The sequence below is a fragment of the Eubalaena glacialis genome, chromosome 9 (assembly GCF_028564815.1).
Source record: "Eubalaena glacialis isolate mEubGla1 chromosome 9, mEubGla1.1.hap2.+ XY, whole genome shotgun sequence".
Classification (NCBI taxonomy): Eukaryota; Metazoa; Chordata; class Mammalia; order Artiodactyla; family Balaenidae; genus Eubalaena; species Eubalaena glacialis.
This window is the reverse complement of record NC_083724.1, coordinates 28469874-28493479: the sequence shown is the minus strand read 5'-3', so window position 1 is coordinate 28493479 and position 23606 is coordinate 28469874. Positions and strand designations below refer to the sequence as shown.

The window sequence follows — 23606 nt, the reverse complement described above, 5'->3', positions numbered from 1 at the left end:
TCATAATTACTCATTATCATGATGGCCACTATTCCATCAAATGCTATTCTCTTACTGCTGAACACTTAAGTTACTCCAACCACTGTGCCTTTAAAATGTTTTTGAAAGGGAATTAAATATTTGATTTAGAAAGGCATTGATTAGCACTGTGTAATGTAGTTTTAAGTTCTCAGGCAATTGTCATCTAAAAAGAATTATAAAACCATACAGATAGTTATTTTGAAAATTTGTAATTAAACATACATTATGACTCCTGGATTTGTTTTTGTCACATTTTAACAGTAAGAGGAAATTTTTTATAGTAAAAATTGAATGAGTTAATTCATGTTAACGAATGAGTACAGGTCTGACCCTGTCACTAACCATTGCTATTATTTATGTGCTATATGACTAACTCAGGGAGGCTTCAGATTTTTTGTTCATTTTTTATGTATTTATAATTGACCCCTACTGCTAAGAAAGATATGAAGCAACTTAAAATAAAAACATATATATATGCAGAGCAATTAAAATAAAAGAGAAATAAGAAGACATATAAAGAATAACGGAGAAAATTATACCAAGTGGCAACATTTGATCACGATGATGATTTTAGTAACTCTGATTGAGACACTTGCTGGGTACCAGGTACTGAGGGCAGTGCTTTATGTGAAGTGTTATATTTGGTCCTCCCCTGTAAGGAGACCTACTACTATTATCTTCATTTTACAGCAAAGGAAACCAAAGTTTAGAGAGCTAAGTAGGTTGTCCAAATTTAGAAAACTCGAATGTGGCAGAGCTGGAGTTCAGACTCAGATCTGTCTGACTTCAAAGTTTTTAATCACTATGTGCTATAATTGCCTCAACTGACATTAATTTTGTCCCTGGGCCTTTTTTTTTTTTCCCCCTAAAGCCTTTTGATTCTGATGATGGTAAACTACTGGAGATAATTCTAAATACAGCATTACTTATAGTAGTGACTAATTGTAAACAATCTACTGCCTAACAATAAAGGTTAGAAATAATAATCAACAGACTATTCACCTCTTAAACCCTGTTTTTTTATTTTATTTTTTTAACTTTTTAAATTTTTTTTGGCCACGCCATGTGGCTTGTAGGATCTTAGTTTCCCAACCAGGGATTGAACCCGGGCCCATGGCAGTGAAAGTGCCAAGTCCTAACCACTGGACCACCAAGGAATTCCCTAAACCATGTTTTTTATTGAGTTTATAATGTGATAATGTGTATAATAAGTGGAAAGCTGAGTAAAACTACTAGACCATCATTTTAAAATGTGCATAAAAATGTGCGTAAGAAAGAGAAAGAAAATTAATATCTCAAAATGTTTTTAATAACGATTGCTTTGGGATATTGAAAATATGAGTGATTCCAAACACCTCTCCCCAGTTTATCATATAATGGTAAAGTTTCTATGATATGATAGAAACTTTGATAAAGTTGATAAACTTTATGATATGATAAAGTTTCTATATTAAGTATGCATTTCTCTTATAATGGAAAAATATATACATGGTAAAATACAGTGTTTTAAAATTGGCTTTGAGTTTTTCAGCAACCTAATGACCTGTCAAAATTTTTTCTTTAGGTTTATCATAACCTTTTAGTCATTCAACAAATATTTATAGAGTGCCTACTGGTAATGTACTAGGGGCTATTCTGGGTGCTGCTTATATACTAGTCAATAAAGAGAATTTAAAATCTGGTAGAAAAGGAAGTTTTGTATCCCTTTTTTCACTTCGTGTTATATTATGAGCATTTCTCATTTTATTAAAAATGGTTATATAGTTGTTGTATCATTTATTTAACAAAGCCTCCGGGTTTTTTTTTGTTTTTTTTACAGTTGAACTTTTCTCAATTTTTTACTATTATAAAGTGAAACTTTTGTATACCAGTTCTTGCCCACATTAATACTTATTTCCTGAGGCCAGAATCCTAGAAGTGGAGTTAATGAGTTCAAATACATAATAGGATTTTTGATACGTATTTCCAAGTTGCTTTCCAGAAAAATATAATTTTGAATAACATAATATTTCTAATGTTGTAAAAAAAGACTTTTAAAACCATAAAAGGTAAACACTTTTTAAATTGAGAAATCAAAAAAGGAGAAAGATAAGAGGAAAAAAAAACTTCTGGGTTTCCAACATACTAAGATAAATTCTTGTTTTCCTTTTCCAAAAATATAGTTCTGATCACAGGATACAGTAAATCTTTTAAAGAGTTTCTTTCATTACAATTAATGAAATTAATGGCTACTAGTTTGCAGAAATAGTTTTTGATCAGATAGTTCAACTAGGTAGATCATAATAAACATTATGAAAGTGTCAGGAACAAACTACTAGTACATGGAACAACTTGGATGAATCTTGAGGGAATTATGCTGAGTGAAAAATGCCAATCCCAGAAGATTAAGTGCTGTATGATTCCATTTATATAACATTCTTGAAATGACAATATTATATCAATAGAAATGGAGACCATATATGTGGTCACCCAGTTAGTGATAGGGGAGGGGAAGTAGAGATATCTATAAAAGGTTAAAGCGAAGGATGCTTGTGGTGATGGAAATGTTCTGTATCTTTGTCGTATCAGTACGAATATCTGGGTTGTGACTTTGTACTATAATTTTGCAAAGTGTTACCATTGAAGGGAACTGGGTAATGGGTACATGGAATCATTCTGTTACTTTTTATAACTGCACGTGAATTCATAATATCTCAAAATTTAAAATTTAATTTTCAAAACCTTGATTTTAGAAAGAAAACAAAAGACAGTGTCATGTATTCCATTTCTATGAAGCCCCAATGATTTTATGGAATGGTAAATTAGATTTGGAAGAGACCTTAGCTCCTCTAGTTTAGTGGCTTGTGACCTATGATCACTGGCCTACAGGGTCCTCAAAGATTAAGAATAGTGATTTAGAAGCTTTTTAAATATTTTTAAGTCTAATAGATATTGCATTTTAAGTCTAATAAATATTGCATACTGCATATTTATTGCCAATAAAACTATACCAAAAAAATCCCCCAAATCTTGTTTCTTTGCTTCTGTTTGAAATTATTTTACCTCTATTTGATAATACTTTTTATGACAATTAGATGTTCTACCTGATAATTTAATCTGGCTTCAATTATTAAAAAAATATGAGTTATTTGTTGATGCTATTTTGTTGGTAAACAAAATCTTTCAAAACATGGGTTCCATGGGGAAAAAGGGCATCATAAATGCAAGATTTATGATGACCAAAAAAAAAAGAAAGAAAGAAGCTAAGTTTGCCAGTCACTATGTTAAATGCTTTCAGAATGCTTATTTTAACAATTACGAGATGTATGTCCTATTGTGTCTCTCTTAAAGATGGAAAAACAGTCTCAGAAAAGTTAAGTGAACTTGCTTAGAGTCACAAAACTAAGAAGGTCTAACTCTGATTCAGTCCTACATCTTTCTGACTCCAAAACCAGCATCCTTTTCTTCCTGCTTCTCACATCCTACTCTGTGTATGAATCTCTTCTACTGCATCACAAATAACTTATCCTTTATAACGAGAGTGTCTAAACCTTTAAAATCAAACATCCTATTACCAAAAAATAATTTGAGCACATTTCCCCAATATATTTACATTTATTTATTAATGACATATGTATAGCTTTCACTAATATATGCTTTATAAAGTGTAAAATTTTAAATGTATGAGAAATACAAATAGAAGTCCCAGGTGATTCTCTTGAACCTTCTCTTGGCTATGTGTACTCTACCATGGAGATCAGTGATATAGAGCAGTACTCCTAATAGGCTGTGGACTTTCTAAGAATCACCCGGGGGTTCTTTTAAAGTGAATATTGCTGAGCTTCATATTAAATCCAACCAATCAGATTCTCTGGGGGCAGGACCCAGGAATCTGCATTATTCACAAACTCCCCAAGGGATTTCCAGCCCCTCTAATAGTTTGAGAACCACTAATGTATCTTCTGCTTGAATGAGTGCATGATACCCTTTCCTTATATTGGGGAGTAATTATTACATTTCTTTGATTTTTTAAGGTAAATGTCACTAGTTTTTGAAGTTGGTTCTCATGTGACAGTGTTCTACCTTAACAGTTTTTGTCTCAGCATCTACTTGTCTGAGCCACATCTTCTGCCTATAATTGACTTTAACATTTCAAATGTGGTTTAACTTTTAGTGGCATAGGGAGAGTGTAAAGCAGCTGAGTTCTCCCATAGGGTGGACGTAAAAACATTGAAGAAGAGTATAAGAAATAACTCATCCTAAAATTGAAACAGAAGAGTGAAAAAAAATGGACCTAATTAGCTATCTGTGGACATCACCCCAGAAAATAAGTCACTGTGAGAGAAGATTCATAGGTATATTGCCACAAAAAATGATGGGAAGGGAGCAGACCCAGATTTGCTCCCTAAAATCATCTGAGAGAGGGATCAATTTATAGCTTAACCGATATATCCTCTGATGCATTAAAATTCCTGGTTAAGATAATGGTGAGTGAGAGATGTTTTGGTGTTGATAAATAGTGGGGGAAAGGCAAAAGAAGAATTCTCAGTCTGCCTGTCCTCAGCACTGGGCAAGGAAAGGCTGCTGTGGTTCTAGAGAACTCTTTTCCTTTGTTATTTAAAGCTTGATGCTAGGCCAGGTAAAGGGCTGGGGAAGAGTGTGGCTAGGATTCAGTGTAATCTGTTACGGTGATATATCAGTATCCAAGTATTTGCTGAATTTTTACCTGGAAAGAGTACTGGGGTTGGCATCATAAGACCATTTTTTGAATGGTATCTGCTCTTTAATCTACTCTGTGGCCTTGGGCAGATCAGCTAGCCCCTCTAAGCATGTTTCCCAATCTATAAAATGAGGGTGATAATGTTTGCCATAACCCATTCATAGAGTTATTGAAAAACTGAAATAAAAAGTATTAAAAGGAACACAGAAAATTTAAAGTGCTGCATGTACAGTGTTGAAGCATCAGAGTAGGTGGTTCTTGACAGTAAGCAAATGGCTATTTCTTTTCTTTTTACAGCATGAGTGTGTTTGGCAACCTCTTTCTCCACAAATAATCCAAATCAACACTTCATGGCAAATCATATTAAATTTAGCACACATTCTATGTGAAATAAAATATGAAACAAAGAAAAAGCTCTTAGAGATGTTTGTTGCAGCATTATTTATATCTGAAAACAATATGTCTCCAAGTATAGGAGAATGGTTAAATAAATTTTAAATCACCCATAAAATGTAAATATGTAGCTGAATACATATTTATGAAACATTTATGATATATAAATATTAATGAAGAGCTTTTAATGATATGTTTATATAATACTATTTCATATATGTAAAAATGCTTAGAAAAAATACATAGCAATACCCTGCAATGTCAATAATTTTCTTCTGAGTGCTAACAGTGTGTATAATTTTTTTTCTAATATATGTATACATTTACCTTAAAAATTGCCACAGATACTAAATAAGTGAAGTCTTAGGAAACAAGCATAACATTTGGAAAACTTGATTATTTTTAGTGTCAACAAGGATGATATTTATGTTATATGATATACATGTATATGGGTATTTATGGATTATGCTTTCTAATGTGAGGTGGCATGGACTCATGCAACCATCATTTATAAATGGTAATGTCTGCAAATGATGCAGAAACCGTGGTTTTCTGCAGGAGGTTATTAAATGTGATCTTTGTTCTCTCCGCTTCAGGTGCTGATAGTCTGCAGCACGGGTTTGGCTGGGATTATGCTGCTCAACTACCAGCAAGATTACACAGTATGGGTGCTGCCTCTGATCATCGTCTGCCTCTTTGCTTTCCTAGTCGCTCATTGCTTCCTGTCCATTTACGAAATGGTAGTGGATGTATTATTCTTGTGTTTTGCCATTGATACAAAATACAATGATGGGAGCCCAGGCAGAGAATTTTATATGGATAAAGTGCTGATGGTAAGTACCTCAAATGCCCTCTACTGCTTTAAGGATAAAAATACTAATATAAATATTTTGTAGACCATTCTCTGTATTTAATTCCCATTATATGAAACTGAGTAATTCAGAATTAAACCTTCAGCACCCGTGAATGAGGTTAGTCTTGGGGAAATCAGGGAAGAAGATCCTCTTGGCATGAACGAGACCATTTCAAATCTACCTAGCTAGAGCAGTTTCCCATTAATAGTCCTGAGTTCACACTATTCCATACTGCTCTCTCCATCTCTCCAGTTAGATACACTTGAATAGACTTTTTTAGCCCTTGAACTGGAACATTGGACAGCTGGTGTTATAAGTGCCTTTTCCTGAATCAGAGCTCAAAGACAAAAAGTTTTATTGCCCAGGTTGTAGTGTCTATCTGTATTTCTCCATCCACCACCTTTCCAAGTATTATTGCCGTCAGCCCTGTTAAAACTCATTATCCTAAGTATGCCAGGACAAACTGAAGGAGTTTTGTAATGAATACAGATTATCAGACCCATGACTGGTAGATGGTATTGTTTTCCATTAGTCAAGATCTGAACCTTTACACAGATATTATATTCAGATTCTTTATAGTTACGTAGCCTCTGCAGCCTCCCTATATTAGAACCTCAATTAAATTTTTTTAAAAATTTAGAAACCATTCTAAAATGGTTTAAATACTAGTATCAATGTCAAATGCTGCCCAATTAAAGATGTGTTTTAATAAAGCTGTAAAATATTCCTATCTCAAGAATGGATAATATTTAAGATTAAACATTAGACCTTGAAATAACAAACCATCTTCCAGAAACATGGTTTATCCAGTTAAATCTAAAATAAATGTATTAATAAATAAGCTAGATTCTTTTTTTTTTTCAATCTCGAAAATTCCAAGTGATTCAACTGACCTATTTGGTACTCATTATCTCTTTTACTAACAACATTACCAGCTACATTTTGGACATTTTCATAATCTCAATTATAATCCTAACTGATTATTTTCATAATGGAATTTGACCTAGAAGCATCGCATCTCTCTTGTGATTAAGGCATTTAGGAGGAGAGGTTTGTTTTTGTTTTTTAAGCCGCTGAAGAAAAGCAGAGTAAAAAATATAGTTTTTATTATTTTAGTTTTCTCTATAAGAATGATGAGGATATTGAACGAGGAAGTGCTCCATAAACTTTGACAGGATAGAAATGTTTCCTTCAGGGCATAATCCCATTTTAACTACTTCTATCCACTGGTTCTGGCTGTTACTCCCTGTCTTCCTACTTTATGGAGTAATTTCAAGGCCAGATAGACTTTTTTCTTTCAAGTAGCTTATTTATGGCTTGGTAAAAACAGTATACTATACTTAGTAGTATCAATGCTTTCTTTTACCTCCTAGGGTTATTTTAAAGAGGAGGCTTATAGAGTAAAATGTTGTTGCTTTTCCATTTAACCTTGATATGGAAAAAGTAACACAACAAATAAAACAATATTCTAAGTGTGGAAAAATAGTCTTTTCTAAAAAACGAAAGGTATTTTCTCTTTCACATAGAACTAACATCTCTTTGAGCCTAAGTGAGATTGTCACAAGGAATGGTGGGAAAAAAGGTTTTATATCAACAGATTGCATCCCCACAAATTTAGCTGCTCTTGTGTGTGGTACCAAATATTACTTATTGCTATGTTTTTAGGCCATCCATTTACCATTACTGAGTCAAAAATGTAAATATTCTTTAGAAATCATCTACCAACTGAAGTCTGAAAGGACCTAAGAATTTATGTAATTTGGTCCCTGTTTTGCAGGAGTTTGTGGAAAACAGTAGGAAAGCAATGAAAGAAGCTGGTAAGGGAGGTGTTGCAGATGCCAGAGAGCTGAAACCTATGGTAGGTGGAGATGAGGAGGTGGCCGCCCTCCAAGAATTTCACTTTCACTTCCTCTCTCTCTCTCTCTTCACTGACTGCGCTTCTTCTGGAGAAGCTTTTGTGATCTGTGTCACGCAGGACGTGCTGCTCTTTCTGTTTGTGTGTTTACCCATCACTTGGATGGCAGAATTCTTGTCACAACTGAGACCACCTTCTGTAAAAGTAAGCTGAAAGGAACAGTGTTCGTGGCGGGGCAGGGGATATTTTTGTCCCTGAGGTGAACTTGCAGTTTCCATTTTTTTCTTTTTAACTGTCAGTGTTTAGTTTTCATGGGACTGAACATTTGGTTGTGCACTTGAACTGATGGTTTGATACTTATTTTAGAAGTGATGATAGCAATTCCTTTCAACTTGCTGAAATTCATATTCCCCCCTTCTTTTAATATTGGTTTGTTTATGTTGCTGTCTTTTCCCCTTTGCTGACTTTTTCTTCTGTTGCCTGGATTGTACTTTCTTTGTTTCTTAAGCTATTTTTCAATAGCAAACAAGGCTATTTCCGTCAACACCCACATTCCCACTCAATAAGACAATCTGGTCTTCTCCAGCCTCAGCTTAATTGTGAGAAAGATAAATTACCTCTGGTCAGTGATATATATAACCACTCTCCTTTCATTTCAAAAAAGCAACTTAAAGTTAACCAGTGTAAGAAAATCCTGAGTAGCTTTTCCCATATATACTCTCACCACTGCATAACGACAGATGTCTTTAGCTATATTGGTCTAATTACTGCTTGTATTACAAGTGTATTATTCTTAAATAGCATGTTTATTTCAGAATATTATATAATTGCCTACATCCTTAAACACTTAATTTTAAAACAATGTGCCTTCTATTTGCATATAATGTCCAAAAAAAGGAGAGGTGAGGACTCTCTTTTCTTTCTCCTTTATACTTTAATAAGTGGTTTGATTTATAGGTGTCCAACTTAAGAAATATGTAGTATAAAACAAGCCCATTTAAGTATGTAAGAATAAAGGAAATGGCTTCATTGCGGGGGTGGGGGGTTGGTATATGTACATGCAAAATAACTGCATATTCAACCTACATTAAAGCCTCAACAGAATGTTTGGATATAAACTCTTCTCTGTAACCCATCCAGTGCCTGTTTTGGTGTTGCTCTTAATAGCATTGATGATGATAAAGTCAAAACTTCAATGTTTATATTCCCAAGGCACAGATCACTCTAATCATAAGTAAGAGCATGTAGAACGGCCATGTAACTCTTATTTTTAAGTGTGCATCAGACAGAACTGGATGAACAGGGAGGGGGCGCTAATCACCAATCCCTCCTGTCAGGTTCCTTGCCTCCCTACCCTTTCTTTCTGCATCCCTCTTACTTCATGTGGGCTGAGGGGGACCACAGTGAAAATTCTGCCAACCCTAAGATAGCCTGGAAAAATGAGGAAGGTTTCCTTCTTGCCACTGCTTGGTTGTCCTAATTGTTCAGAAAATAAGGTTTCAAACCTAAAACTTTTAAAAGACATATAAAATCTTAAAATGTAAACCACCCTTCCCCCTCTTTTCTGTCTTTCCAGTGGTTGAAGCGTACATTAAATCACTCTTCAGTAACAAGCATTTAAAGAAAGGGAGAAATAATTAGAGGTTTAGGACTAGCTACTTCGACCATGAATTGGCATGTATTTCTGTATTATTCTTGAGGGAAAGATAGCTGAATTGTGGTAGACCAGAATGCAAATATACCTTCTCTTACCTAAACCCCTGATTCACAGGTATTAATAGTAGGAGAATTGCCTAGGTTATGTGGCATTCTATCAGAAGACAAAAATGTAGAAATGTTTTCCCCCTAATATTACTTTCAGCTTTAAATTAATGTCCCTTAATTCAAACACCACATTAAAATCTTCATTCCACTTTTACTTTTATTTTATGTTGTTCGTTGCTTGCAGATTAATGGCAAAGCCCTCTGCCATCTCCCAAAATACATCTTCTATGTGCATTGTTTTTCTGGTGCTTTGGACATTGTAGCATTTGATCTCTAAGAATGATGTTTTAAGTGGTTCAGAAAGTCCCCATGAGAGATGTGTGAATTGTTGCTCACAGGATAGTTAAATCTTTCAAGCATATCAGTACCTCTAAATCTGCTCTCTTTCGAAGTATGCATGATAAGAGTTGACCTGTAAAACCACCACCATCTTGTGTGTGTCCCTAAAGAAGTACCTGAGAAACTCCCTCCTAAAGTTTGGGGATTGGTAGAATTTATGATTGCTTATTTGTATTTGCTTGGTTTAATTCACTTGTTATTCCCATAGATGAAAGTTCTGTTAACAGAGCGTCATAACTATTTTGCTGCATCTGTAGAAACACTGCTGTTGGAGTTCACTGTCTGTCTCCTTAATGGGATAGTTTAATATGGGTTTTTTTTAAGTCTATAAAATAATGTTCAGAAAAATGAGGTTTAAATTTTTACTTTTGACAGGCCATCACTAAACTAAACATAAGTACTTCCAGTTTTCCTCTTAGACTTTTTTTTTTGAGAGAGCCTCACTAGTTAAGGAAACTTTGAAGGTTTGTAAGGTCTTTCTATAAATCTTTGAAAATTATTTTAGAAAAATTTACCAAATGTGATGTAGAGGTTTAAGAAAGAGACATCTGGCCATCTGCTCGCTATCATACAGGAAAAACTTAGAGAAAATGGAGGAAAAACCTGGGCACTATAGCAACATAGACTAGAGATGAATTCTCTGCATATCTCAAGGATGACCCAGAGGGAAGTGTGACTTTCAACAGTCACAGGAATTTCAGCCCCTGGAATTTAGGTTTGGGGGAGAAGGATTCTCAATCCATTTTGCTTTATTGCTGTTTGTGACCATCTGTGTATCTGTAACATCATTCATGATCTCCTTTTAATGGTAATTGTCTAAGATTATACTCTGTATGACTTTGTTTTCTAGGCTTCGGGAGCAAGTTCTGCTTGAACCTAGCCGACCGTTATGGAACCCATTGACATTCCAAAACAATATATACACATAACTATGTATTTGTGTGTGTGGGTGTGTGTATATATGTATATGTATGTGTGTATATATATGTATATGTATATACACACACACACATAATCAGCCAAAATCAGAGAACAGGAACAGGGATTTAATACCTTTTTTATGCTTATTTTTGTCAAACATGTACTCCTTTCATACGGGTGGCTTTTACAAGGCAACTGCCGTCATTTAATGTTTTCAATTGTAATTGTCTTAATGGAAATGTTAAGATTCATATCTGATTAACATTTTTAATAACTTAGAGGAGATTTTAACTTCAGTTATTTAAATTAGGTAAAATTATTGTACCGAATTCTCTGTCTAAAGTTCATTCAGGGGTGATTTCCCTGATGTGTGCATAAAATCAAGACCTTATTTTACTGATACATAAGTCCTAGTGGGATGAGACTAGGCATATGCTTTCAGGTAAATAAGGAGTTACTCCATTCAGTTTTCCCCAATCAAAGAAGCCATGTCATTTTCCTTTTAGAAACATACAAGTGGACCCAATATGGGAATTTTCATAATAGCTCATGCATTTGTCAGCCAACATTAAAAAGTAACCAACTCCTCAGGTATTTGTAGTTTACCCTAATGCTTCTATAAGAGAGTAGGTAAAAAAGGAAAGGGTAGATAATCTTTCTTATGCAAACTTTTCTCTTATATTTTGTCTTTCTTTCATGTTGACGTTAGTAGCATCCTCCACACATTTGTGTGCCTGATTTGAAAGGAAGCTGGGGTACCCAGCAAGTTTAGCCGTTAAGTTTCTGTGTATAGGTTTGCAGACTAAGTAATGCTGGAAGGAATAAAAAAGGAAGAGAAACATGAAACACAAAGCATTGAAAATTCTGGTACTTGGGTTTCTGCTTCAGAGGAACTTCAGTGGCTTAGGGCTAAATAGCCATTTTATTCAAATGCTTGCTATAAAATCTGAAAACATACTGGCAGGTGCTCCTCTCCTTGACAATTCATTAAGTATCCAGAATTCTACAATGTTTAACTGAAGAATTGGTTAATGTTTTGATCCTCAAGTGTTGAACGTTTTTTGTGTTTGGGGATGGTTTTTGGGTTTTGGGGGGTTTTTTAATTCCTGAAGCTTACCAGATATGAATGGCTAATATTTCATTGTTCTGCTTATCGTAATGGTGAATGCTTTAAGAAAAAAAAGTGTAATTTGCTAAGAATAATTCATGATCTGTTTATGCGATAACTCCTTTTTGTTACAATTTTTTTAAAAAAAGCTATTTTTGTTAATGTAAAGTAAATATTTCAGAGCAGATTTTTTAAACTTATTGCACTAAATATAGGCTCTGTACAAAAAAAAAAAAAAAAAAGCCTCAGCATTTTATCATTCCATGGAAGGAGAATCTTTTGAAAGAAAGCATTGCCTCCTACCAGAATTAGACAGTGAATTAGACCGGTATTATGGAAATGTGTACAATTAATGTCATTAGGGCTTAATAAGCAGCTGTTTGCTAATGTGCTTCCTTTCAAAGGGTTGGACCTTTAAATTGCTGCAAAAGGTAAATTGTATTTTTTTTTAAGTATCCGTGTTCTTTACTCTAGCTAGGCTAAAATTTGCTAAATGCCTCGGTTTCTTTTCAAAGCTCATGTAATATTTCTGATTTTTCAGAATATTTGCAATAACAGTCCAGAATTTTTTTTTTTTTTTTTAAAGAAACAGGAGCTCACGTCTTGGCAAGATCACAGAAAACAAAATTGTGAGAGTAGCTATTTTGAAACAGTTAATTCTCCAGAAGTTAACATTCTAACATGTGATGTCACTAAACGATATCATTGTACTCTTTTATATCATTTGAAATGGAATAAATATAATTACGTAACTAACAATTATCCAAATAGGTGAGAGAGCAAATCATGTAAGAAAATTCAGACTACCTTCTGTTTCATAGCCACACAGATTGTGGACATTAAGAAACATTGGGAAGTAAATTTAGGATTGGCAAAAGTATGGAAGATGGGTATCAGAACAGAAGACATTCATTACAGGAGCTACTTATCTTAGGAGGTGTCCCTCCAGAGTGACCTGGTGGAATTGTTGAATTTGGAAATTAGCTTCTCCTCACTTGGACATCCCGGCACCATGGACTCCTGCTGCTGCCTGTTCCCTATGCTTGCAATCTCAGCTGTTTGGAAGCCACCAGGAATGCTTTCTAATTATCATTTGCAACTAGAACTGTAATCAGAAAGAAATTTTGTATTTTTGTATAACTTGATTGTGTGCCATTTTATATAACAGGTCCTGTTTTACAAATAAATTTTGTTTTACTAACATTGTGTTTAGCAATTATGATCTATGTGTAACCATGTCATTTGAGTTCCAAATTAATTGCCAGGCTGTTTCCCCTAAGTGAATATGTGTGCCATATAGGTAGATATATGCAGATATGCATATATATTACACAGACACTCACAGAGAGATATTTGACTTACAGACTATCACTCTCTCATGAGCTTCATTCGTTGATGCATTTCAGAGAGCCTCACAGAGGCTTTTAGCGATATTTGAATGTTTTGAGGCTATGTTCGGATAGACCTGCTGCCGCTGTCATTCTTCGTGAGCCGTTCTTTAGGTGGCTCTGGGCTGCCTTATTGCTATTCGCTCACTGCCTCCATCTCTGCCCAAGTGAGAATAGATGAAGGACAAAAATTATCTGTGAAATGTGGTTACCTGAATACTTTTATCAACCACTGACTCTGTGTGGTGGGTTCTGTCTTTTGTCTGCGGTGGATCTTCAAAATTGTGTTCAGGACGCCTACTTCCAGAGTTACAGTTAGCATCTGCGGTTGTCAGTGGTGATCACAGTGAGAAGAGAATCGTGATCGTTGCTGCCATTGGAAAATTAAGGTTCTGGTGCCTGATTTAGACTTTCTAGGCTCCTGCCTCAAGAGTAAGCTCTGCCATATATGATATGGAAGGGAAAAGGTTATATTTCAGTATAAATCCAAGAGACCCATCTTCTGTGGGAGGCTTACCAGTACGTTAGGTAAACATTAGGAATTTAGCTAGAGCGCTGAGATTGTATAATCTCTGCACGGAGGAGCACAGCTCAAAGCAGGCTCTTCCTTTAAACCATTTAATGCAATGTTTAATGTTTAAGGATCAAAGCTTTTATCCTATCCTATAGCATAATTAAGTCCTGAGTTACTGCAATATAAGTAGCTTAACTGTGTGTTGGTCCCTAAACTTTTTGCATAATGGTTGAGGAGGGGGCATTCACTGAGTCTATTTAAAAATTAAGCTGGAAATAAGTTTCTCCTTTGTAGAGATGCTCCCTTACTCTAATTTTGTCTTTTTTTTTCAGCCAAGGGCGTTAAGCTGCCAGTTCCCAATACCACTGACCTCGGTATCTGCCAAGGGCTCCCTTATCTTCCCAGGGCAGTTTCAGGATTTCACCCCAGTAGGGGGTGGCAAGGAGGTGACCCCTTTTATAGCGGTCCTGAGCCCCTTGAAACCGGAGTAATGCTCCTCCCACCCTCTCCCTTAAAACAGCTACGGAAACTACAGGCACCAAATATTTGTGAGGCTGTGTTAGTGCCCTCAAGACCCCGACCATTTCCACCAAGCTCCACTAATAGCTAATAAAGGCCATTTCAAGAGGTCTCCTGGCCTTCAAAGTAGAATTCTGGGGTCAGTTCTAAAACCAGAGCTGCCAATTATGGTGACCTGAACATTTTATCTTATTTTTCATCAGTAACCTCACTTGAATTTTTGGAGTTTCCAATAGCCTTTAACACAGCCTCTGAGAAGTTTCCTTCAGAAAGGTCTTTAAAAGTTTTCACCTTTCAATAAGTTATCTACTGCGTTTTTACCGCTACTTAAAAAAACAAAAACAAAATCCTCAGAGTCTGGAGGCTTATCAATGCACCTGCCACAGTTAATCTCTGTATTCTTTTCATATATTCCATCTGATAGATAAAAGTGCACTATAATGGCTCGCCTAGAGTTTTTAAGATGTGGTCTGTGAATATATATTGGAAAATTGTGGGTTCATAAGTAAATGCATAAAGCAGAGCTTTGTGTATTATATAATTACAGTGCAGAATGCCTTTTGCTTTAAATGCATATTCACGTATCTTTGTGTCCTAAGGAATACATGTTAGCCCATTTGAAAAGTAGGCACTCTTCATATACAGTGACTACTTTCAGAATAAGCTCATCTTTTTAATGACACATAGCCCAAATTGTGAAAAAGCAGGATGCTTGAATGTGCCAGGAGAAAATATAAAGCTAGCAAACTTAGAAAACAAAATAAAAAGCTAAACATATTGTACACACCAAAAAATTTTAAATAGCACACTTTCCCCCATTCACGTTTCATAAATTTGAGTCAAATTCTTATTCTCCAAGTTTTAATTTAAGAGGAAATTTTTAATCCAAGATTTAAATCTTTGAAGATATCTTTCTTATAAAAAACTTCAATGCAGCATTTTTAAACTTGAGAATTTCTGTGGAAAACCTTTCTTTTCTATGGAAATACTATAGTACCTTTTCTTCCACCCCATCTCCTTGATTTTTATATGTGTAAAAAAAAGACAAATGATGCTTCCATTTCAGTATCACATGAACAGCTATCACTTTTCTAAATTAAATGAGCAGGATTTAAGTTGGATATTTTTTAAAGGAATTCATTAGTAAATTTGTGGAAAAGATATGCAATTGTTAGAGACCCAAATATTAGGCTATTTTCTTCAGTTTTGATACTCAGTTTTACAATATAAATGATTTCCTGAGGAATAAACATTCTAGACCAGGGAATTCAGAATAGTAAGGGTTTCAGGTTACTCATGGTCTAGTCAAGATCTAGCTGAACATGAAAACGTTGTAATTTCCAAATGTTTCAGAAATCTTTCACTTTTATTTGCTAAGACCCGAATTTAGTATTTGATATTCAAAAGCAGGTTCTTAATCTTTTGAGGGGACCAAGGGCCCCTCTGAGAAGCTTATGAAAGCAATGAACTACCTTTCTCTCAAAGTCACATAGCCTACTTAGGAACATTTAAAATACTAATAGAATTTCGGGACCCTCAGACTGCCAGCCTCCACCCCGCCCCCATCCCCTCAGGGCCTAACAAACACAAGTCAGAGGCTGCTCTAAAGTTGGTTTGATAATGTGTTTTGAAACAAAGTAGTGATTAGGCCTCCACTGAAGATCCTTTTAAGATGGTACTTAACCAATTTCAGACCTGAAATCGTTTTTTTTTTTAATTGAAGTATAGTTGATTTACAATGTTGTGTTAATTTCTGCTGTACAGTAAAGTTATTCAGTTATATATATATACTTTTTTTAAATATTCTTTTCCATTTTGGTTTATCATAGGATACTGAATATAGTGCTCTGTGTTATACAGTAGGACCTTGTTGTCTGGAATCCTTTTTATAACTTGAAAACTTTTAGTACCAGCTTTGAAAGTCAAAACCACACTAATCTGAATGAAAAACAGGACGTCAACACTGAATCTTCAAGACAGTAAGATTTCTCTCCTTGGAGGTGTGAGGTTGTATGTGTCCTACGATGAATTTTTGGCAAGGTACCAAATTATTTGCAATGGACAAGAAAATCCAAGAAGAAATGAATAGGGAATCCCTGTAATTATCCATCTACCAAAACACTAAATTCTTTATTATTGTCACTCAGCTATGACATCTGTAGCATAGTGTTATCAGTTAGATCACTGTCTAAAAATATACCTCCGTCAACACGACCAAGAACATTGAAGATGGTGATAAATTAGCAAACTTACCGTAGTCCATAGTTGACAAAAAATTTTTAGTGGAAAGTTGGAGGAGCAGATGCTGGGGGGACAAATTCAAAAGTTATTTTTTTCTCCTTCATAAATCAGTGAGGCATTCCCTCCTGTTTTGAGTGTTTTCCGGTCACCACTAGAGCAGCCTTGGACCACTGCCCATGGGACTGTGCCTCCACTCCCCCCCATCCACATCACCTTCCTTCTTTAGGGAGCATGTGGGTTTCTTCACATTTACACCTTACTATTAGGTAAGCTTGCTGCAACTATATGGAGGGTCCTCTGGGCCCTTGAAAAAGCAGGCAGACATCCTTAAAGGAATTTGAGGTTTTTTAAGATTTGATTCCAGGGGGTCATGACCTGTAGTCACACATCAAACTATTACCTACATTTTCAAGCTGAAGAAAGCAGTGGACATGTCCTACTTTGGCTGGTGAAGAAAATAGAAAAGTCAGCTCTCCTCCCCACCCCCCAACCCCAGAAGAGCTCTATTGAACCTTCCACAGTAGCAAAGGAAGAGACCGCAGGTGGAAGTTCCCATATTGGGTGGAAAAGGGCCTAAGTCCGGTGTAAGTATCTATATTTGATAATGTCTTTTTGTCATAGAAGTGTATGACCTAAAGGAAATGTCCTGACTTTCACATAGGAATCTGATCCACCCATCGCATCAGCTAGGAAATTAGTTTGAGTTAGTTATTTTTTGAGGAATAATGTGTTAAACCATTCTATGTGAGTAAAGTAAGCATTGAAAAGAAGACTTGAGGGACTTCCCTGGCGGTCCAGTGGTTAAGATTCTGCGCTTCCAATGCAGGGGGCGCGTGGGTTCGATCCCTGGTCAGGAAACTAAGATCCCACATGCTGCACAGTGCGGCCAAAAATAAATAAAAAGAAAAAAACAAAAAAAAAGACTTGAGGAATGAATGGACACAGGACTGGAGTGAACGTCCTACCAGCATCCTGCAGACCATTCTACCGGCCACTAGAAAATGTGAGCACTTCCTTCATTTACCACATGGATCATTAAGCCAGGATTCTTTTCAAAAATTGTATGAGTTGATTCATAGGAATGAAACAATACTAGGACAGCTTTGGGACTGATGATTGGAGACAGAGACTACTGAGTAAATTTTCCCCTTCCTCTGGGTTCTAGCAGTGTTCTCCCAGAATTTTTGGCCCTCTTGTTTTGGCTAGTTTTGATTTTCAAAGACATCACGGGGGGAAGTTACCTTTCTTCTACTATATTGCCTTAGTGCTACTAGATTATGTTGCTGTTGAGGTTCTTTTGATTTTGTCCATCCTATAAAAGGGTACTGGGAGCTCCATAATGAAGTTTCAGTTACACTGTCTCAGAATATTCTTGACCATTGAATGCACTTCTAATAGATGTGGTACCCAGTGAAATAAATTCAGGAGGTTGTTAGCTGATCTGATTTGCTACAACTAACACAGGAGTGGGGAGAAAAGTGTAGAGAGCACCTAACAAAATGACAGGGGCTCTGGGAAAACAACCGAAGACAAAAGCATATCTTCTGAAGACCAAAGGCCCAACTTTAAGTACTTTCTGGCACAGCCTTCCTGAACTCCTGAGTTTAGAATAGGCTCCTAGAATAAAGCAGCCAAGTTTGAAAGATCAGTCAATGCAAAGGGACCTGCTCTTCGTCTCTCAGGCTCTGAGCCTAACATCCCGTCCAGTCAGATCCCATCCAGTGTATGGGGTGATTTGAACAGAAAATGCCCATCAATGTGTTTCGACATCTCACTGCTGTGAAATCCACCATGAGAAGTATGTTGTGGTGCCACATATTTCTCAATCTGAGGCCTTTTTTGTCTTTCTGGTTTGGTTTGGTTTTGCTATTTGCATCCTATTTCACAGTGTCAAAATGAATTTTTGTATCATGTCCGGTCTTTGTCCATTACAAACTATAGGATCATGGTTAAGGCTTCCATGAATTCCCTGGTTCGGGATCTTTTACCTTAGCATTATTTTGAGTTTTTGCCTTATTATTATTTCTTTATTACAGTGTCACTACACTGTATTCAGGTGGGGAAACAAACATGTAGGTGCTTGAACATGCCCCGCAGACATGGTCATAGCCCTGTAGTATTTGTGACTGTCATTATTGACACAGTGCAGACTTTACAGAGTGTTGTGCTCTCAGAGGACTTTAAAAATATGTATATTAAGCAATTAACTTTCTGGAGTTATCAAATCTTGCTGGGAAATTAACTTCCAAGAGCTCTGAATTGGATGGAATTCCATCTGGCTTCAGAGTACAATGAGCCTATATGAAATGGAGCTTTGAAATGGTTTCCTTGTGCAGAAATATGAACTAGAAAAAAAAGTACTGATCTAATGCTAAGTTTTCTGTGTACTGACTCAGTTACCAGAATTATAACGAAAACTGTATTTTAGTCTAACAAATGTATAGAATTTTTTTATGTAATAAATAAAATTTTATAGGAAAGAATGTCATTGTCTACTGTGTCATAGCACTTTCCCATGCCCAGGGTGGTGATGAAGAGTGTAGGGGAGGGAAAATAATTGTCCCCCCTACCCTTCTGAGTTCTTAGCTGAGACTCTGTAATAGAAGACACATTAACAAGAGAAAAACGCACAGAAGTTTATTAACATGTATACCTCAGGTATACATGTGAGATACCCAGGAAAAATGAGTAACTCCTCTAAGTGACTTAGAATTCAGATTTAAATACCATCTTAATAGGGAAAGGGGAGAGAGGATATAGGCCTCTTAGGGGAGAGTAAATGATTTTTAGGAAAGATGAATGGGCCCTTAGAGGAATAGCTGGGCGGCATGATAGCTTATGGCAAAGTGTGTCTGGGTGTGGTGTCGACTTCTAGGCTCTTCTCCTGTGATAAGAGTCAATCTCCCCTGGTTGATGAAACTCCTGAGAAGGGGATTTATGACATTTGAGTTCTTTTTGGAGAATCTGTCCAGGGAGATAAGGAGAGTTCAGAGAATACCTCACCGAGATTAGGGCAAGATGGCGGAAGAGTAAGACGCGGAGATCACCTTCCTCCCCACAGATACATGAGAAATACATCTACACGTGGAACTGCTCCTACAGAACACCCACTGAACGCTGGCAGAAGACGTCAGACCTCCCAAAAGGCAAGAAAATCCCCACATACTTGGGTAGGGCAAAAGAAAAAAGAAATAACAGAGACAAAAGAATAGGGACGGGACCTGCACCAGTGGGAGGGAGCTGTGAAGGAGGAAAGGTTTCCACACACTAGGAAGCCCCTTCGTGGGCAGAGACTGCGGGTAGCAGAGGGGGGAAGCTTCGGAGCCACGGAGGAGAGCGCAGCCACATTGGTGCGGAGGGCAAAGCGGAGATTCCCGCACAGAGGAGCGGTGCCGACCAGCACTCACCAGCCCGAGAGGCTTGTCTGCTCAGCCGCCAGGGCGGGCGGGGCCTGGGAGCTGGGGCTCGGGCTTCGGTGCTAGCCGGGAGGGAGTCCGGGAAAAAGACTGCAGCTGCCAAAGAGGCAAGAGAATTTTTCTTGCCTCTTTGTTTCGCGGCGCGCAAGGAGAGGGGATCCAGAGCGCCGCCTAAACGAGCTCCAGAGACGGGCACGAGCCGCGGCTATCAGCGCGGATCCCACAGCAACAGGGACGCAGAGGGAAAAACGGAGAGATTCCCGCACAGAGGCTCGGCGCCGAGCAGCACTCACCAGCCCGAGGGGCTTGTCTGCTCACCCGCCGGGGCGGGCGGGGGCTGGGAGCTGAGGCGCGGGCTTCGGTCGGATCCCAGGGAGAGGACTGGGGTTGGCGGCGTGAACACAGCCTGAAGGGTCTAGCGCACCACAACTAGCCGGGAGGGTGCACGAGAAAAAGTCTGCAGCTCCCGAAGAGGCAGGAGACTTTTTCTTGCCTCTTTGTTTCGCGGCGTGCAAGGAGAGGGGATTCAGAGCGCCACTTAAACGAACTCCAGAGACGGGCGCGAGCCGCGGCTATCAGCGCGGACCCCAGAGACGGGCATGAGACGCTGAGGCTGCTGCTGCCGCCACCAAACAGCCTGTGGGCGAGCACAGGTCATTCTCCACACCGCCCCTCCCGGGAGCCTGTGCAGCCCGCCACGGCCAGGCTCCCGTAATCCGGGGACAACTTCCCCGGGAGAGCGCACGGCGCGCCTCAGGCTGCTGCAACGTCACGCCGGCTTCTGCCGCCGCAGGCTCGCCCCGCCTCCTCCATACCGCTCCCTCCCCCCGGCCTGACTGAGCCAGAGCCCCCGAATCAGCTGCTCCTTTAACCCCGTTCTGTCTGGGCGGGGAACAGACGCCCTCAGGGGACCTACATGCAGAGGCGGGTCCAAATCCAAAGCTGAACCCCGGGAGCTGTACGAACAAAGAAGAGAAAGGGAAATCTCTCCCAGCAGCCTCAGAAGCAGCAGATTAAAGCTCCACAAACAACTTGATGTGCCTGCATCTGTTGAATACCTGAATAGACAACGAATCATTCCAAATTTAGGAGATGGACTTTGGGAGCAGGATATATTAACTTTTCCCCTTTTCCTTTTTTTTGTGAGTGTAGATGTGTATGCTTCTGGGTGAGATTTTGTCTGTATAGCTTTGCTCTCACCGTTAGTCCTAGGGTTAGGTCCGTCCGTTTTTTTTTTTGTTTTTTTTTTTTGGCTTAAAATTTTTTTTTTTCCCTAATAAATGTTTTCTTAATAATTTTTTCCTTATTTTCTATTTTTAAAAAAATTTTTTAATAAGTTTTTTCATATTTTTTATTTTAAAAAATTAAAAAATTTTTTTTTCTTAATAAATTTTTTCTAAATAATTTTTTTCTTATTTTTAGTATAAAAAATTAATAAATCTATTTTTAAAAATTAAAAAAAAATTTTTTTTCTTAATAAATTTACTCTTAATAATTTTTTTTCTTATTTTTTATTATAATTGCTTTATTTTATTTTATTTTATCCTCTTTTTTTCTTTCTTTCCATTTTTTCTCCCTTTTATTCTGAGCCGTGTGGATGAAAGGCTCTTGGTGCTCCAGCCAGGCATCAGGGCTGTGCCTCTGAGGTGGGAGAGCCAACTTCAGGACACTGGTCCACAAGAGACCTCCCAGCTCCACGTAATACCAAACGGCGAAAATCTCTCACAGATCTCCATCTCAACATCAAGACCCAGCTTCACTCAACGACCAGCAAGCTACAGTGCTGGACACCCTATGCCAAACAACTAGCAAGAGAGGAACACAGCCCCATCCATTAACAGAGAGGCTGCCTAAAATCATAATAAGGCCACAGACACCCCAAAACACACCACCAGACGTGGACGAACCCACCAGAAAGACAACATCCAGCCTCATCCACCAGAACACAGGCACTAGTTCCCTCCACCAGGAAACCTACACAACCCACTGAACCAACCTTAGCCACTGGGGACAGATACCAAAAACAACGGGAACCACGAACCTGCAGCCTGTGAAAAGGAGACCCCAAACACAGTAAGATAAGCAAAATGAGAAGACAGAAAAACACACAGCAGATGAAGGAGCAGGGTCAAAACACACCAGACCTAACAAATGAAGAGGAAATAGGTAGTCTACCTGAAAAAGAATTCAGAATAATGATAGTAAGGATGATCCAAAGTCTTGGAAATAGAATAGACAAAATGCAAGAAACATTTAACAAGGACGTAGAAGAACTAAAGAGGAACCAAGAAACGATGACAAGCACAATAAATGAAATTAAAAATACTCTAGATGGGATCAATAGCAGAATAACTGAGGCAGAAGAACGGATAAGTGACCTGGAAGATAAAATGGTGGAAATAACTACTGCAGACCAGAATAAAGAAAAAAGAATGAAAAGAACTGAGGACAGTCTCAGAGACCTCTGGGACAACATTAAACGCACCAACATTCGAATTATAGGGGTCCCAGAAGAAGAAGAGAAAAAGAAAGGGACTGAGAAAATATTTGAAGAGATTATAGTTGAAAACTTCCCTAATATGGGAAAGGAAATAGTTAATCAAGTCCTGGAAGCACAGAGAGTCCCATACAGGATAAATCCAAGGAGAAACACACCAAGACACATATTAATCAAACTATCAAAAATTAAATATAAAGAAAACATATTAAAAGCAGCAAGGGAAAAACAACAGATAACACACAAGGGCATCCCCATAAGGTTAACAGCTGATCTTTCAGCAGAAACGCTGCAAGCCAGAAGGGAGTGGCAGGATATACTTAAAGTGATGAAGGAGAAAAACCTACAACCAAGATTACTCTACCCAGCAAGGATCTCATTCAGATTTGATGGAGAAATTAAAACCTTTACAGACAAGCAAAAGCTGAGAGAGTTCAGCACCACCAAACCAGCTTTACAACAAATGCTAAAGGAACTTCTCTAGGCAAGAAACACAAGAGAAGGAAAACACCTACAATAACAAACCCAAAACATTTAAGAAAATGGGAATAGGAACATACATATCGATAATTACCTTAAATGTAAATGGATTAAATGCTCCCACCAAAAGACACAGACTGGCTGAATGGATACAAAAACAAGACCCATATATATGCTGTCTACAAGAGACCCACTTCAGACCTAGAGACACATACAGACTGAAAGTGAGGGGATGGAAAAAGATATTCCATGCAAATGGAAATCAAAAGAAAGCTGGAGTAGCAATTCTCATATCAGACAAAATAGACTTTAAAATAAAGACAATTACAAGAGACAAAGACGGACACTATATAATGATCAAGGGATCGATCCAAGAGGAAGGTATAACAATTGTAAATATTTATGCACCCAACATAGGAGCACCTCAATACATAAGGCAAATACTAACAGCCATAAAAGGGGAAATCGACAGTAACACAATCATAGTAGGGGACTTTAACACCCCACTTTCACCAATGGACAGATCATCCAAAATGAAAATCAATAAGGAAACACAAGCTTTAAATGATACATTAAACAAGATGGACTTAATTGATA

The 23606-nt window shown here is 37.5% G+C and overlaps 1 protein-coding gene across 3 annotated transcripts in view; it reads left to right on the top strand.

Annotated features, from left to right (window-relative positions):
• Positions 1–13147, top strand: part of SLC44A1 (solute carrier family 44 member 1) — a 153820-nt gene extending 140673 nt beyond the window's left edge. For 2 of the 3 annotated variants that reach the window (XM_061200158.1, XM_061200157.1), the window contains exons 14-15: positions 5710–5946; positions 7745–8035. In XM_061200158.1, the coding sequence (XP_061056141.1) occupies positions 5710–5946; positions 7745–8035 (528 nt within the window). Of the gene's footprint in view, positions 1–5709; positions 5947–7744; positions 8036–10775 lie in introns of those variants that run through there. The other variant, XM_061200159.1, reaches the window with a different exon arrangement.
• Positions 13148–23606: the final 10459 nt, after the last annotated feature.